The 14,342-nt window shown below is 35.3% G+C and overlaps 1 protein-coding gene across 12 annotated transcripts in view; it reads right to left on the bottom strand.

Annotated features, from left to right (window-relative positions):
* Window positions 1–14,342, bottom strand: part of CASK (calcium/calmodulin dependent serine protein kinase) — a 190,470-nt gene that overhangs the window by 12,474 nt on the left and 163,654 nt on the right. For 5 of the 12 annotated variants that reach the window (XM_015627878.2, XM_015627895.2, XM_015627967.2 and 2 more), the window contains 6 exons: window positions 11,282–11,350; window positions 9,860–9,895; window positions 6,887–7,083; window positions 5,512–5,627; window positions 662–742; window positions 491–571 (listed from right to left, as the gene is read on the bottom strand). In XM_015627878.2, coding sequence (XP_015483364.1) covers window positions 491–571; window positions 662–742; window positions 5,512–5,627; window positions 6,887–7,083; window positions 9,860–9,895; window positions 11,282–11,350 — 580 coding nt within the window. The remainder of the gene's footprint in view (window positions 1–490; window positions 572–661; window positions 743–5,511; window positions 5,628–6,886; window positions 7,084–9,859; window positions 9,896–11,281; window positions 11,351–14,342) is intronic. The other 7 variants (XM_015627923.2, XM_015627944.2, XM_015627887.2 and 4 more) reach the window with 6 other exon arrangements.

Raw genomic sequence — 14,342 nt, 5'->3', positions numbered from 1 at the left:
ACCTCTGTGCTCTTCATAACAGACCACTGATAAGTAGTGAAATTAACTGTGTTTTCTTTCACTGAGCATCATCTCTGGAAACTAGAAGTTATTTTAGTGCAATACCAGTCCTTAAGACTTGGCTGTGTGAAATAATTAAAACACTAAAGGTTTCTTCTAAATCCAGCTCACAGTTCTTCTCATGGGATTTATACACAGTTAAAAATGAGAAATCTTTTATCCTTCATTCTAAATTAACAAACATTTTGGGTAGAGAGAAGTATGTCTAACAAGAAGTTTTGTGAATAATAAGGAACATTTGATGCAAAAGTCAACACTTTACTTTCCACCCTTCCCTTTGAAAAAGCAAAAGAAACACACCCAGTCCTACACAGCTCCCACCTTTAAGGCAGGATTTGTCTCAGCTGAGCTGAACACAGGCAGTAGAACAAGGGGGTGTTTTCAAGGAGGACACAAACAATTCTGCAGCACATGGAACCCTGTTACTCACGAGGAATGGGGTAAGCAAATCTGTCCGGATGTTTTGTGATGAGTGTGTTTTTTATGTGTCTTCTTCCGACACCGTGTGCACCTGATCCACAACACAAAAAAAGCATTTAGAAATATTCCACCAGAAAGGCTTCAAAACTATGATGCTATGTTCAGAAAAATTGAAAATTACCTAGTAGGACTAGTGTTTTCCTTTTGAATGCTGGCAGCTTTACTACTTCTTCATATGTGACGAGATCTAATTGATCAAACACTAAAACACAAAAGAAAACCCCAAAGGATAAGAAAAAAATGGCATATGAAGGGTAGCAATTAATTCTGCTACAAATTATAATTTTATCTAGTTTTAGGTTTCTAATACAAAGTAACATGTTATGGAAAATAAAACCATTCATTCCTTATGCAATTTTAACAAGAGTGTTCATTTAAAAAACTGTTAAGAGCAGTAACAAAGCTACTGAGATGCTCAGCAAAGTTTGCATGTCCTTTCATGCAGTGTTTAGCAGACCACAAAAATCAGCTATAACAGCATGCCATTCACGTTTGCATTCCTAAGAAATAGCAATACTAAAGAAAAATCTGTACACAGTGACCAACATGAATACGGTATGAGAACATCTATTTACACTGAAGATAGAGATACTTTCATAATAATGTTTTAACCATATCCATGAGAAATGCACAGTGTTAATACTTTGTGGTATTTATTCTTTCAAACCACACCATTTACTTGTAATTAGAGTTCTCTTTAAACACACGTGGTAATTAAACTGACATGCTTTTAAAACTTGTGACAGAATGAAGAATTCTAATGAAAAGTGATGGCATTACAGAAAAGAACCTCCACCATATTTAGGGAAAAATTGTAAAAGTATTATTTCAGATATCATTTCAACTGCAGTTGAAATTGGATGAATTCCATCATGCCTATCAATCTGTTGCCAATTGCCAGGGAATATAATGATTGACAAATCAAGTTTTGTTCATTAATAACAGCTTATTCCTCCTGTGCCCAGTAACACATCATCTCTGGTAACTCCTGCTGAATTCTAATGAAAGAAGCAGGCAGGAGGGAGTTATTTATATTTGTAAAGATTACAGCAACCAGCAATTGCGGAGCAGAATAACGAACAAGAGTTTTCAGTTCTGTATTTTTGCACGCTATGAAAAGCAGGGAGGAGAGACTCCATCCAAACTATGGAATCTCTGTGAGTTTTCAAGTCTTAAGATTGTTTATCCACCTCAGCTATATCCAATCCATCTTTTAGGATGAGTGTGGTTATCTCTCAGTTTTTCAATTTGATGGAAGTCTTTTTATCCGAGAAAGTCCAATGGCTTCAATTTGTTGAAATTACAAATCAGCCAATTGACACTCAACTCCTTAAGGCCTTGAAAAGATTCAGATATGAAAACTTCCAAGTCCATTTGAAGCATTTTGAATTTCATCCTAAAGAAGAATCTCTTTCAACCTTTCCCCAAATACTACAAGCAAGAAATTACTCCTATTTTACTTCCATTCCACAATGCAATTCTTACTCTTGTATTTTTTTCAACTTCACAGTATTTAAACAAATCAGTAATTCATTTTGTAATAAGGATCTACAACACACTAAGCAGCTTTACCATGCTAACCCCACTGAAGCCTGCAAGTTTCTTTCTCCATTGAAAAATAATAAAAAAAAAAATCAATCCTTTATTTTCTTCTTGAACAAAACCATGTTATGTTAGATACAAACAACAGGAACAAACATCAGAAATGACACATATTAATGCCTTCATCACAAAGTAGTAGCATGGAGATGTGTCTCAGTCTACATGGATTTAACTAATGATTGTGGGGTTCTCAAATGCAAAAGAAAAACGATTAATTTCTTAATATACAAAGATAGGAGGAATACAGGGCACACTTAAAGACCGAGCTTCAATGCTTCTGTGTTACTAGCTAATAAAAGAAAAGGAGTTCTTGAAAGGAAACAGTAAGAAGCAAATAAAGAGGCATTGTCACTTGACAGGTTACTTACATGCACAGAGGCCATTGGGAGTAAGACAGCATGAAAAATGTACAGGGGTCATTGAGATATGGCTTGTAATATATTAGTAAAATAAAAAGTATATGCACAAAATAAACTTTACCATGCAATAGTCTAAACACAAGGCAAATAAATCACATTAAGAAATGATAAACGTATTTTATAAAAGCTTGGCAATTTTCTACATTATGCATAATATGAAGCATAGTTCTGGTATGTTCTGTTATTTTCTGAAGCCCTGCAATAACTTTTCAGCAAAATAAATAAAATATAGATCTGGATATCACTGCAGCATATCTCTAGAGCATTTATAAAAATGTCAGTGAATCTAATAATGGAAAAGATATTTCATTTTTTCTGTGGGATTTGGTTTAAAACTGACTTTATACTGATAAAACATGATCATGAAATTGCCTAATACTCTGATATGAAGCATGGAGGAAAGAACAACAGGATTACATTTATATTGTAAAGGAGAATGTATTTGCTTCTAATTCTAAAAAGTAACTGAAATCATCTCCTGTTTACTTCATAAACTACGTCTGATTTGCAGAATAATCTCATTTCTACTTCCAGTAATATCCAAATATACCACATCAGCTCTCAAATCATTAGCTGGCCACACAAATCTGAGCTGACTGTGAATTATTTTACTGGGTCATTTCTCAGCACTCCAGTCTCACCCCTAAGAGAAAAATAACACACAAGTCCAAATAGATTACACACTGCTGATCATTTTATTTAATTTTATATTAAGATATAAGAGAAAAAAATTCGACTTTCCTGTAAGAGCAACATTTTGAGAATGATTAGACTTGTTTTGGAACCAGTGGGAGAAAAGATGTGGTTTTTATTCTGAAACAGAAGCACTGAAATGCTGCAAGGGCCAGTTTTGTCATATTTCTGACTAACAATCCTGGATGTGACAGGGCACTTCAGAGAATGTGAATTCAGTGCCACCTCAGTAAAACCTGAACTCACATGAGCACCATAGCAATTAGTAATATTCATAAATGGAATATGCTCCATTTGGTGTCACGCCCTGGAATATTACTGGCATCACCTTCAGTACCTCAGGGACACTAAGATCAATAACATTTCTACAAGAAATCTGTATTTCAATCTCTGTTTGCATTAACTTTTTGACTAAGGGGAAAGGGGAAGTTGTATTCTGAAGGAACAGTTTCTTTTATGGTCATAATAATAATAATTTTTAATGTTTGTATTTCTAATTTTTGGCAAATACCTGCTCTGATATAAAGCAAATAAAGATATAACACTGCTGGTGAAGGCAGGTGAACTGTGTGAATCAAAGTGCCATCAACCTACTCCAAATTGTCCCCCTCTGTCAAGAGTGCAAAGTCTAGATTCCTTTCAGGAATTAAACTGACAGAAAATCTTTGAGCTAGTTCTGCTCCTACACTACTGCCTGCTCCTGCTCCTTCTTCCCTTGGCTATCCTTCCTTTAGCTCACTTCCCTCTAGCTGGCCCTGCTTTCTCACACAGACATTTTTAGTTCTGGATTTGCACTGAGAGCTGCATCAAGTGATGCATCTGCCCTAAGGAAAGAAAAATCCGTGTCTTTTTTGGGTTGTTCTTGATCCAGTTCACAGCAGGGCCACAACAGAAGGGAGGAGCAAGGCTGTGGGAATGTGTGCTGGGAGCAGTTGATATCAGTATTGTGAAAGACTTTGGCTCATAAAATCCATTTTACTCTCAACAGCTTTTGTTATAATTGTTAAAATGTTTTAATTGTTAAAACTACTGCAGTGAAGGGGGAACATTGGAACAAGCAGGGTGTTACACCAGCAAAAGGAGGAACCTACTTAAAGCTTTCAATCTCTGCTTGTGAGAGCTTTCAGGGCAACAAATAGTTATATATTCACCTGTGAACACCTTAAATGAAACACTGAATTTAAAGAGTGCAAACAACAATTACTGTCCTTTGACTTTCTTAGAATTTACTTTCAAATTACTTTTAAGGAAACACATATTCATTAATAGTGACACATCATGAGCTCTGATACTGCACACACTGTGCAAGTAAAGAGAAATACATGAAAATATGGATTTATATTGTTTAATTGGTGTGCTCAAGGATGCAACTGAAAAAAACCCCAGAAATGAATGTAATTTAAAATACTTCCATTACAATGCTTAGACAGGTATCTATTCTGATTCTAATAAAAATCTCTGCAAGTCTCTCAGGAGACCACAACAACATAAGCAACACAGAATGTGCTACCAATGCAGAAGCAACAGAAAAGTGTTGAAAAGCAGTTTCAGCACATTAAGTATTTTATATTAAAAGAAGAAAAGAAGCAAATTCAGCTCATAAATGATGGAGTCTGTCTTCTTTACTACTAAAACTGATGAATTTTGCTTGAGAAGGATCTTTTACTCTACACTTCTAAATTTTCTAAAACTATTTCTTCAGCAGTCTAAACAGAAGCCCCAAACTCAGGATTCAGGCAGCAATCACTGCAAGGAGGATAAACCTCCACAGCTGGTTCTATTTGGTAACTGTAAATAACACACTGACTATGCAATGGCTCTTATTCCACTTCCAGCTGTATCACTCCAATAAAAATGCTCTTTCATGATGTTTTCACGTATGTAATCTGTAACTATAAATACATATTATTAACAAGAATGCTACTGAACAGTCTTCTGTAGAGCACAGAGTTATATAGGTTGCAAAAATCATATCCTGTTTGTTTCTAATGCTGCTTTAAACATAAACCCCCAAACAATCTAAGCCTCTATCAGGATATACTATGGCATTGATTTTGTGGCAGCCTGCCTCTCACTGACTAAGCTCTCTGCTTACATAGCAAAGAACAAGCAGAATAATGCTGGCAAAATTAGAATTTTACTTATGTTTTCCTAAGTAACTCATTAGGTTATAATAGTGCCAGCTGAACAATTAATGGCAAGGCTTAAACTGCAAAAAATGTAACCTGTGACAGATACCTGCATTTTTTGTTCATACCTGCATTGTGCTTTGCCAAATATTTGTCTTTGTACTGCTTTTTTTTCTTTCCAAACCAAGTACAGCTGGCCTGTTGCTCCTGTTTGGTCTTCTCCATGGCAATACAAGCAACACGCCTGACATAAGGAGGAGAAAAAACATTTTCTGTTGTAGTCAAGGATCTTTAAAAAGCTGCACAGAATGAATTAGAGAAGAAAGACTTTTTTATAGAGCTAGAGAGCAGTAAAACTTTTAAAAGTATTTTTTTTTTAAATGACTTCAAAGAACACATATACAGGGGTATTTTGATGCAAGAATATTTTCTTAGAAGTAGATGATGGAAGCTCACAGATGAAGTGAGCATGGGAGGAAGGGCAGCTGCTGGAATGAATCCAGACCACTCTGCAGTAGATCAGAATGGAAGAGCACAAGGTCTGGAAAGATCACCACAGTTTAAATTCCTCCAGAGCAAGTGGTGCTGTGCTGGGGGACTGTTTGCAAGTTGATCTTTAGAGTGAAACATTGCAAGGGACTCTGCTGCAATCTGCACCTGTGCCTCCCTTACATCAGGGCTTGCACAGAGCTCAGGAGATGGAACTAAAGGTCTTGTCTGCCTCCGTCTCTCTTCTGGCAAAATCTCCCTTGGCCAGTCCAGGAGGCACAGCAGCTGTGCACAACTCCAACTCTTTTACACAGCAATTCCTCTATGAAGTATTTTGGGCTAGTTTATCCATGTCTTTAAGCTTTATTGAGTTATGGCCATACCTTCCAAGGCCCAGGACTCACTTGCCAGAATTTGTACTGATGTATTTAAATTCTTTTCTAAACAGCTCCTGCAAGAGGCAGTTTAAAGGCTCTGCATTGCTCAGTGCCATTGCTGTTCATTGAACCTGCCACTAGCACTGCGATTTTGTTCTGCTTTTAGACATTCACATGAAAAATGAAAAAGAAAGAAAACCCTAAAACTCCTTCAATGACCTTTTTGCTTGACAACTTGCTAAAAACCCCATTCCTCTAGCACTTGCATGTAAACAGTACTAATGAAACCCCTGATTAGAAGTTGAAAGAGAAATTAATTTAACTCTTATATAACCAATTTGCATGTTGCCATTTTTAATCCTAGTTTCCTACAGTATACCAGAAAGCACAATGTTTAACATAGGAATCTATATTTATAATGCAATCACACATATGAAATTGCATGTAACCCTTACTTCTATGCATACATGAGAAAAAAAATTAATACCACACAAACTGAGTGAATATATAGACTTAGGAAAAACAAAGGAAGAAATAGAAAAAAGAATTCAAAGGCTAGCTATACAACAATGGAAAGTATGAAAGATAGAAATAAAATCAAAACTAAATTAATTTTTATAGAAAACTTAAGTCATACCATTCCTGAAGTTCAGGAGAAGGAATAAGACCTGCAGTACCATTTTTGGAGTTCTCAAGTTTACCCTGCCACCAGTTATGATCATCTTTGCTAATGATTTGGATAATATCACCAACTCGGAATCTGATGCCAGCTTCTTTGCAAGGAATGAGGTCATCCTTTGCTGGATCATATTCAAATTGTGCTCTTACATAGATCTATGAAAAAAAAGAGTTTATAAGAGACACTGCAATATCATTACTGGTATGGTATTGAGAGTAACAGGTGAAAATCTGATCTGTGAATGCAGCTACACATAGAGGTTGCAACAAGCAAAGAAAGAAACAAAAAAGGAAGGTGCCAAAGTGTAAGTGATTGTTGCAAATGAAAATGCCCCCTCCAGGAAATGATGGAGACATATGATGTTGTTTCAACAGTTCATGGTTTCTACATTCTATGGAACCTGAACAGCAAAAATGTATAAAACTCATAGAGTCCCTCAAACAGTTATTAACTATCACAAATCATTACAGAACACAAGCCAGCACCTTACAACTCAATTTGTAATGTACTTTCCAATTGGAGTCCCATGGTATGTTTCAAAAATGTCTGTGACAGGAAATTTTACTGGATAGTATAAAAGACTTTGCCTTTATTAGTGATCTTTGGAATGAGAACTTTTAAGACACTAAAAAAAAATCTTTTTTAGGAAGTCCTGTATTGTACCTATTACAAAGTTACTCAGGAGGAATGTTGAAATTCTCTGTATGGGTTTTTCAGTAAAAGTCTGCCCCTGTGTAAATGAGCAAGTTATTCTCTAAGGAACATGTACAGAAAGAAGCCAAACTCTGACTTCAAAATATACAAGATTATACCAATCCTTTCCTTGTCTGTTACTGACGTCTCAACCCTAGAAAATGAAAATAAAAGTGATCCCCAATTTTGGTTGTTAACTGGAGCCCTGATGCATCCAAGGATCTTAAAATCAAAATTAAGTGCCATGGCCTAGAAGGGTAGTTTCTACAGTTCATGAACTTCAAACACTACCCTACAGCATCTCAGACACCCTTGCATACACATACTGCTGATTTTCTTACAAAAAATGGACTGGATTAAAAAATCCCAAACAATTACATTGCAAAGTAATATCCTTCTTAGAGACTGTAACAATCACTTTTCAACTCTGCTCAAATTCTGCTCCAATAATAGCTGTAACTATGCAGTGTTAGCACTATTCATGGCACTTAAAAAAGTAATCCAATCTGCACCTCAACATATGAATAAATTAACTAAAATGGCTAATCACTTTTATCTTCTATTTGATGTGTTTTTATGGGTTTGCAGTGTGAGTATCAGATGATAGTACCAATACAGAACTCAACTTTTAATACATTAAATTTGACCCTTGCTCTGCTGTGCAGTTTAAAAAAGCAATCCAGCTTATTTTAATTACTTGAGAAATAGGATTTTTTGAAACCAATTATGTTTACTTAGTCATTTGTTTTCCATGAAGTAATCAATATTGAGCCAATCCCTTATTTTGCCTGAAGCTTATTCATATAGGTCTAGAAACATCAGCAGTATTTTTACTATCTACAAACTTCCCTGTTTTTCAAGTCCCTGCTCCAGTTTGAGCCATTATCCACCATATATTGGCAGCTCATGGAACATTACAGATTTCCTTACACATGAGAATTAGCCAAGTCCTCACTGTTTTCCAGGATCACAAGAAAAAGATTCTGGTTCAATGGGAAAAATCAGGTAAAACTGAAAAACTCAGGTAATTATAAATGGTGTAAGAAAAACACAATTATTTTGATACTGCCTTGGATGAAGTTTCTTCTCCTGGGGAAAAAAGCCCTATGAGAAATAAATGAAAACCCCTTATGAATGTCTGGAAGGTATTTCATGGAGCCTTTCCAGGTTTACATTCAGGCAGCTTCAGAAGAAAATGGGGAATTGAAAGAACCATAGAGAGGCTTTAAAAATGGGAAGTGAAAAAAACCTATTCTTGTAATAGAAGTTCCAGCCAACTCAACCAGACAGCAGCATAAAAAGATTCTCAAAGACAAGAGTTAATGCAGCTGATTGACTTCTTGAATGGAATTTCAAGAGCTATTACAAAAATTCCTGGTAGAGAAGGAGGCTGAGTACACAGTTAAAAATTCAGAGGTAGGTTTTGGAAAGATTATAAATAACTGAAACAGTTACTGGAGATGAATCGCAAATCACTTGACAATATATGTTCATTTGGAGGCTGCAGTAAAAGAACATTCTTTAATTTTTTTTTCTTAAAAAAATTCTTTAAATTGCAAAGAGAAAGATAGGGAATCCTCTGAGGAGCCCCATGTGCTTTCTTGGAATTTTCTGGAGAGGGAAGATCTTTCTTTGGTTTGTGCTGGCTTGTACAACCACCAGGTCAATGTTACAAGGTTAAGTGAGGTTTTTGAATATGGGACTTAGGACTGAAATTTTAAGAGATCATCTTCAGATTAATCAAACCTTAACAGAAACCATCCTTAAATGTTTTTCTTTGAAATACTTTGTTGATGTTAATAATTAGTTTCAGATAAATTCAAGCTTTACAATCTTTGTCAGCACAATGTTTAGAGTTTTAGACACCTGCCCTACTTGTCTCTGTTCCAGGTAAAATAGAAATTTGAGCTTTCCTCTAAGATTAAAACCTGTACAGGTCACTGCACTACAGGAAGTCTATTTAATGTATTCTGAACTAAATCAACATCTCCAGTTAAATTCACAATGACTTTGTAACTCTCACATGTGTACACATTAAAAAAAAAAAACCAAAACCAAACTATTTTGAATTAGCCACACACAAATGAGTTAAAAAGAAAAATGAAAAAAAATGGAACAAATTTTCCAAGCTTAAATGTTTTAGTCCAGCACATACAGAATATGAGGGGGGAAAAGGTAAGCAGGGATGTTTGCTAGCAGCTAAATTTACAATAATTCCCATGGAGGATATCTATTCACCTGTCGTCCTTTTGGTTGTGTTGTCGATGGCAAGTCCTGCAGAATAAAGCCAACCCAGGAGAAGAAATTTTCATTTTACTTTTTAAGGGTACATAACACTGTTAGTGATTCATACTACATTACAGTAAAATGGTAAGTTAGACAAAAGTATAAAGCATTGACCCATGTTTAGAAATAACTTTTTTCTTTAAGAAAAATCAAACCCAGGCTGTTTAGCAGCAAGCTGAAGAAAGCAGGTAAAAAGTTTAAGCAGATAGAGAATGTGCTTTTTAATAAATAATTCAGCATCTTCAACACAAAAGCACCACCAAGTGAAAGAGGCTCTTTATGTGAATGCCTTTTCCACTTAAGTATCAAGTTTTGCTTTTAAAAGAGAGAGGTTATTTTAAATATTAAAAAACCTATGATTAAAAATGTATAATGTGATCAATTGTGCTAAGAAATAAGGTTACCACTACTTTCATGTTATAAATTTAATTTAATTAACAAAAATGTCTTAAATTTTTCATTCACACAATTAATTTTTAGTCTACTAATTAATAAGCACTTTACCTTGTGGCAAATAATGTCTAAGTTGTAATTTTTATTAATAGTTAAAGAAATAGTTACTCAGTTTTGGTTCTTTTTTGTTTGTTTTTAGCTAGTCCAAGGAACTCATGATATTGACAGCACTCACTGAAGAAACTTGTGTGTAGTTACTACATTGTCCAAACAACAACAGATGATAAACAACACGAATTTTTACATTAATGTACTTTGGGAAGAACAGGAGATTGACAGCACCTTTCTACCTGAATACATACAAAACAGAAGTACTTTGTGTTAAAGATGTGATGGTAATAGCTTGGTTTGTAGTGCAGTTTAAAGCCACTTCCTTTTGCTTTCCATATCCAGGCAAGGCTCATGTTTCACACAGTATGTGCACGTACCACGACAGCAGAGAGCACACCAATTCCTTAACTCAGATAGCGGAAACCAGTACACGTTCCAGAGGGCTCTCAAAACACAAAACTTAAAAAAAAAAAAAGAATCCAAAATGTCTTGGGATACCAACTGCATGGTTACTCTTCCTTCAAACTCTGCTTCCAAAGTTCAGGATGGAAATAAAAGCTTCCACTTTAACCCTCTGCTCAGTTTTGAGGAAAGAGCTGACAATGATTTAAGGATGACTGAAGTGTCACAGTACAGTTATTAACATTTAATTCACTGTACGGCTTCTAATGAGAAGAATATGTTGGAAAAAGCCCTTAAAAAAAAAAAAAAAAAAGGAAATAAAAGAAAATGGGGAGTTACATATGCAATAACCTGGGTTCTCTCAGCAGGACAGAATTTTCCACTGACCACACAATAAGTATAACAGTAATGGCAGATGAGCACCAACAAAACTTTCACACTTTCTCTGTGTGGAACTGGAAATCTTACCGAAACAGAATTGTTAGTGCTGCTATGACCATTAGCGGGGGACTGTCTGGATGTAGAGGGGGAATCTCTCTGAAATAAGACACAAGGTTCATTAACAACACAACACTAGCACAGGAACACAGATATATTTCAAAGAACAGTTACATCCACAGCCTTATAACCATTTGCTTAGCTGCTTCATTTGTGAAAGCTTCCACACTACAATCTCTGTAAATCTAAAAAGCTTTTCCATAGCTTAAGATTCAGGTTTGACATTTTGATTTATCTGAGGTAATAACTATTTTTATGTTGCCTTCAGCTTTTTAATAACTGGGACTTCTGAGATCTCAAGTGGCTGACGATGCCACCATCCCTCAGTCATAGACCAGTTTTGTTCAAGTACCTGAAAGTTACACTCTGAACAGTACTTGGAATAGAATGAGGCCCATATCCTGTTTTAAAGATGTTTCTGAATATTTTTTCAGCTATGTGGTGGTTGATCAGTCTCTACTCAGCAAGATGCACCTCCCAGCAGTGCCTCAGAGACACTGAGGCTGGGACCTGAGGAGAAAGCTGGATTCTCTCTCCTCCCTTCTCATCCATTTTACTGCACAATGCGGGTTTTCCTCCAACATTTCTAAGGGCCTGAGAGTACCAAACCTTGCCAAAATATAGCACCTTAAAAAAGCTAATTCCCTTGACCCAGACTACCAGTGTGGCCCTACAGTTCAGTGCAGACACAGGGTGCACACTGGGAAATTCCACGGGAAGGATAACTGGAATTTCTGATTGTGTTTTTCAGAGCAATCTTTTTCACATGCCATTTTGACTGTGCTTAATTCCATGAGGTCCAGATAATTGAGCCATCTCTTCTGAAAATAAAATAATCCACTTATACATTGTAAAAAAATTAAATTAAAAAAAAAAATCCCTTTTACCCTCAAAGGAATTCTAGAATATAATATTCCATGTCAAAGGTCAGCTTAGGAATGTCTGGTCATTTTGTGTAACATCAAGGACAGCAGAGAAAAAGGGCTGAAACAGTTTTCTAAGCAAACAAAGTTAAACTTGTCATATTTTTTCAATATAACTATATTTTGTGAACAATTAAAAACCTGGAGCTAAACTGTTCATACAATATTAATCATGGATTAATACCACATACATAAGAACAAAACTTGCCTCCCACAAATATATTGCAATGTGTAAAGGAGTAGGGGAAATCAGCTCTAATTCTAATTACAAAATCACTCCAGCACAACAAGTTTCAAATATTCAAATGAGAGCAATTAAACCACTCATTACTGAAAAAAAAAAAAAGAAAAGCCTAAAGAAATCAGTATTCTTTTTTTTTTGTGTGTATGGATTATCAGCATCACCTTTATCAACCTGTAACCAGAACAACTTTTTTCAAAAAGGCAGTGACTTCTTGGCTTTATAAAGAGAATTTCTGCTTGCTCTGCAATTCTGTCTCTGCTATTTTCTCGCTTTCAAGAGGTGAAAAATCAATTGTAATTTTTTTTTTTTTTTATTCTGTTTTGTTATGATCTGTTTTTTGGTGATGGTTTAGCAGGAGAGCAAGGGAAAGCTTTGGAAACTGATGCAAGTACCCAAATCATTTGGAGAAAAACAACTTTAGAGAATGCCACTATTTCTGGAATGTCTTGAAGGATTCTGCCTTTGAAGGAAATTTTCTTGGTTTGAGAATGTTTTGATTTTTATTCCTCCAACAATTCTCAACACAAGACAGCATATTATTCAAAGCAAATGTTCATCACAACATACTGAGGAAAATAGACATTTTCAGTGCTATTGATGATTTCAGTACTGTCAGAAATAATCTAACAAGTTAGTCAAGAGACATATTTTTATGTATGACTTTTACATAATTAGGCTGTTCTGTTCTGTCACATTTTCAAAGGCATTTAGATTCTTAATTTTCTAGGGACAAGTCCTTCTTTCAAAAAATACCAGACTCGAAAGTTAGGAGAAAAACTGTATTATGAACAATCTAATGAGACAAATCAATGAGTACAGAGATCCTTAAAGAATATCAGGAGTGCTTAGGACTGGCCTGGAAAACTACAGTTTTGGTTGTGAATTTGTTTCTGAAGAAAAATCAGTAAAAAACCTACTTTTCCTGGGAAGAGGGGCAGAAAAACACTTGGAGGATCCAGTGATTCTCAGTAATGTAGAAAGGTTGTTACCATTATATTTTAGTAGACTTGACTGTCTGGACTTCCCAGCCTTCTCCAGCCCCAGGACAGAAAACAACAGAAATCTGTGAGAGCATCACTATTCAGCTGAGAACCACAGAGCCTTAGAGGAAACAACCACAATTATTTCCAAATGATGGCAAGTTTCCTGTTGTCTCCTTGTTTTTAGGTTAATGAATGATAAACAATGTATTTGAGGAACAAAGCTATATAGAACTCAGTGATGTCTAATAAATATGACCTGATCAAATTAGATACTGACAAAAACAGCTGGATCAATGATATTGTTGCCAGATAAAAAAATTAGACAAGAAAGCCAACAAAACCAAAATCTCCAACAAAACCAGACTTTCCAAAATTCTAAAAATACTTTTAAATTTCTGTCTTGCTCAAGGAACACTTCTGTCAGTATTTTTAATGCAAATTTAAAAGGTTTAAGACAATAAAAACTCCTGATGTTTGAGCACTAATGGAAACCATAGAAGACAAAGGAAAAAAATCCATGGTGATTACCACCAGGCTTTTAAAATCTCATATGTATAAAGGCTTTTCTTCTTAATGAAACAACTTAAATGCTATTTGAAACATAAAGAATGTTTAGAAGGAGTTATTTTTGTTAAAAAAAAAAAAGAACTTCTCTTACCATTCTCACATATCTGACACTATGAAAAGTTACTTGGGGTGTTGTGTCAGTACAAAGTAGGAATGCAAATGTAGTCAGAGCAAAATGCTTACTCATTGGGATAAAACTGAAACATATAAACAGTGTACAGAGCCATCAGCCATAAGAAGGATGTTGCAATAGTTACTTAAGTTCATGTTAATGTAAATTTGCAATTTTTTTGGTATCTGATGAAGGAAACAAC

The sequence above is a fragment of the Parus major genome, chromosome 1 (genome assembly GCF_001522545.3).
Source record: "Parus major isolate Abel chromosome 1, Parus_major1.1, whole genome shotgun sequence".
NCBI classification, from domain to species: Eukaryota; Metazoa; Chordata; class Aves; order Passeriformes; family Paridae; genus Parus; species Parus major.
Note: the sequence above shows the minus strand (reverse complement) of the source record. Positions and strands in the feature narration are given on the sequence as shown.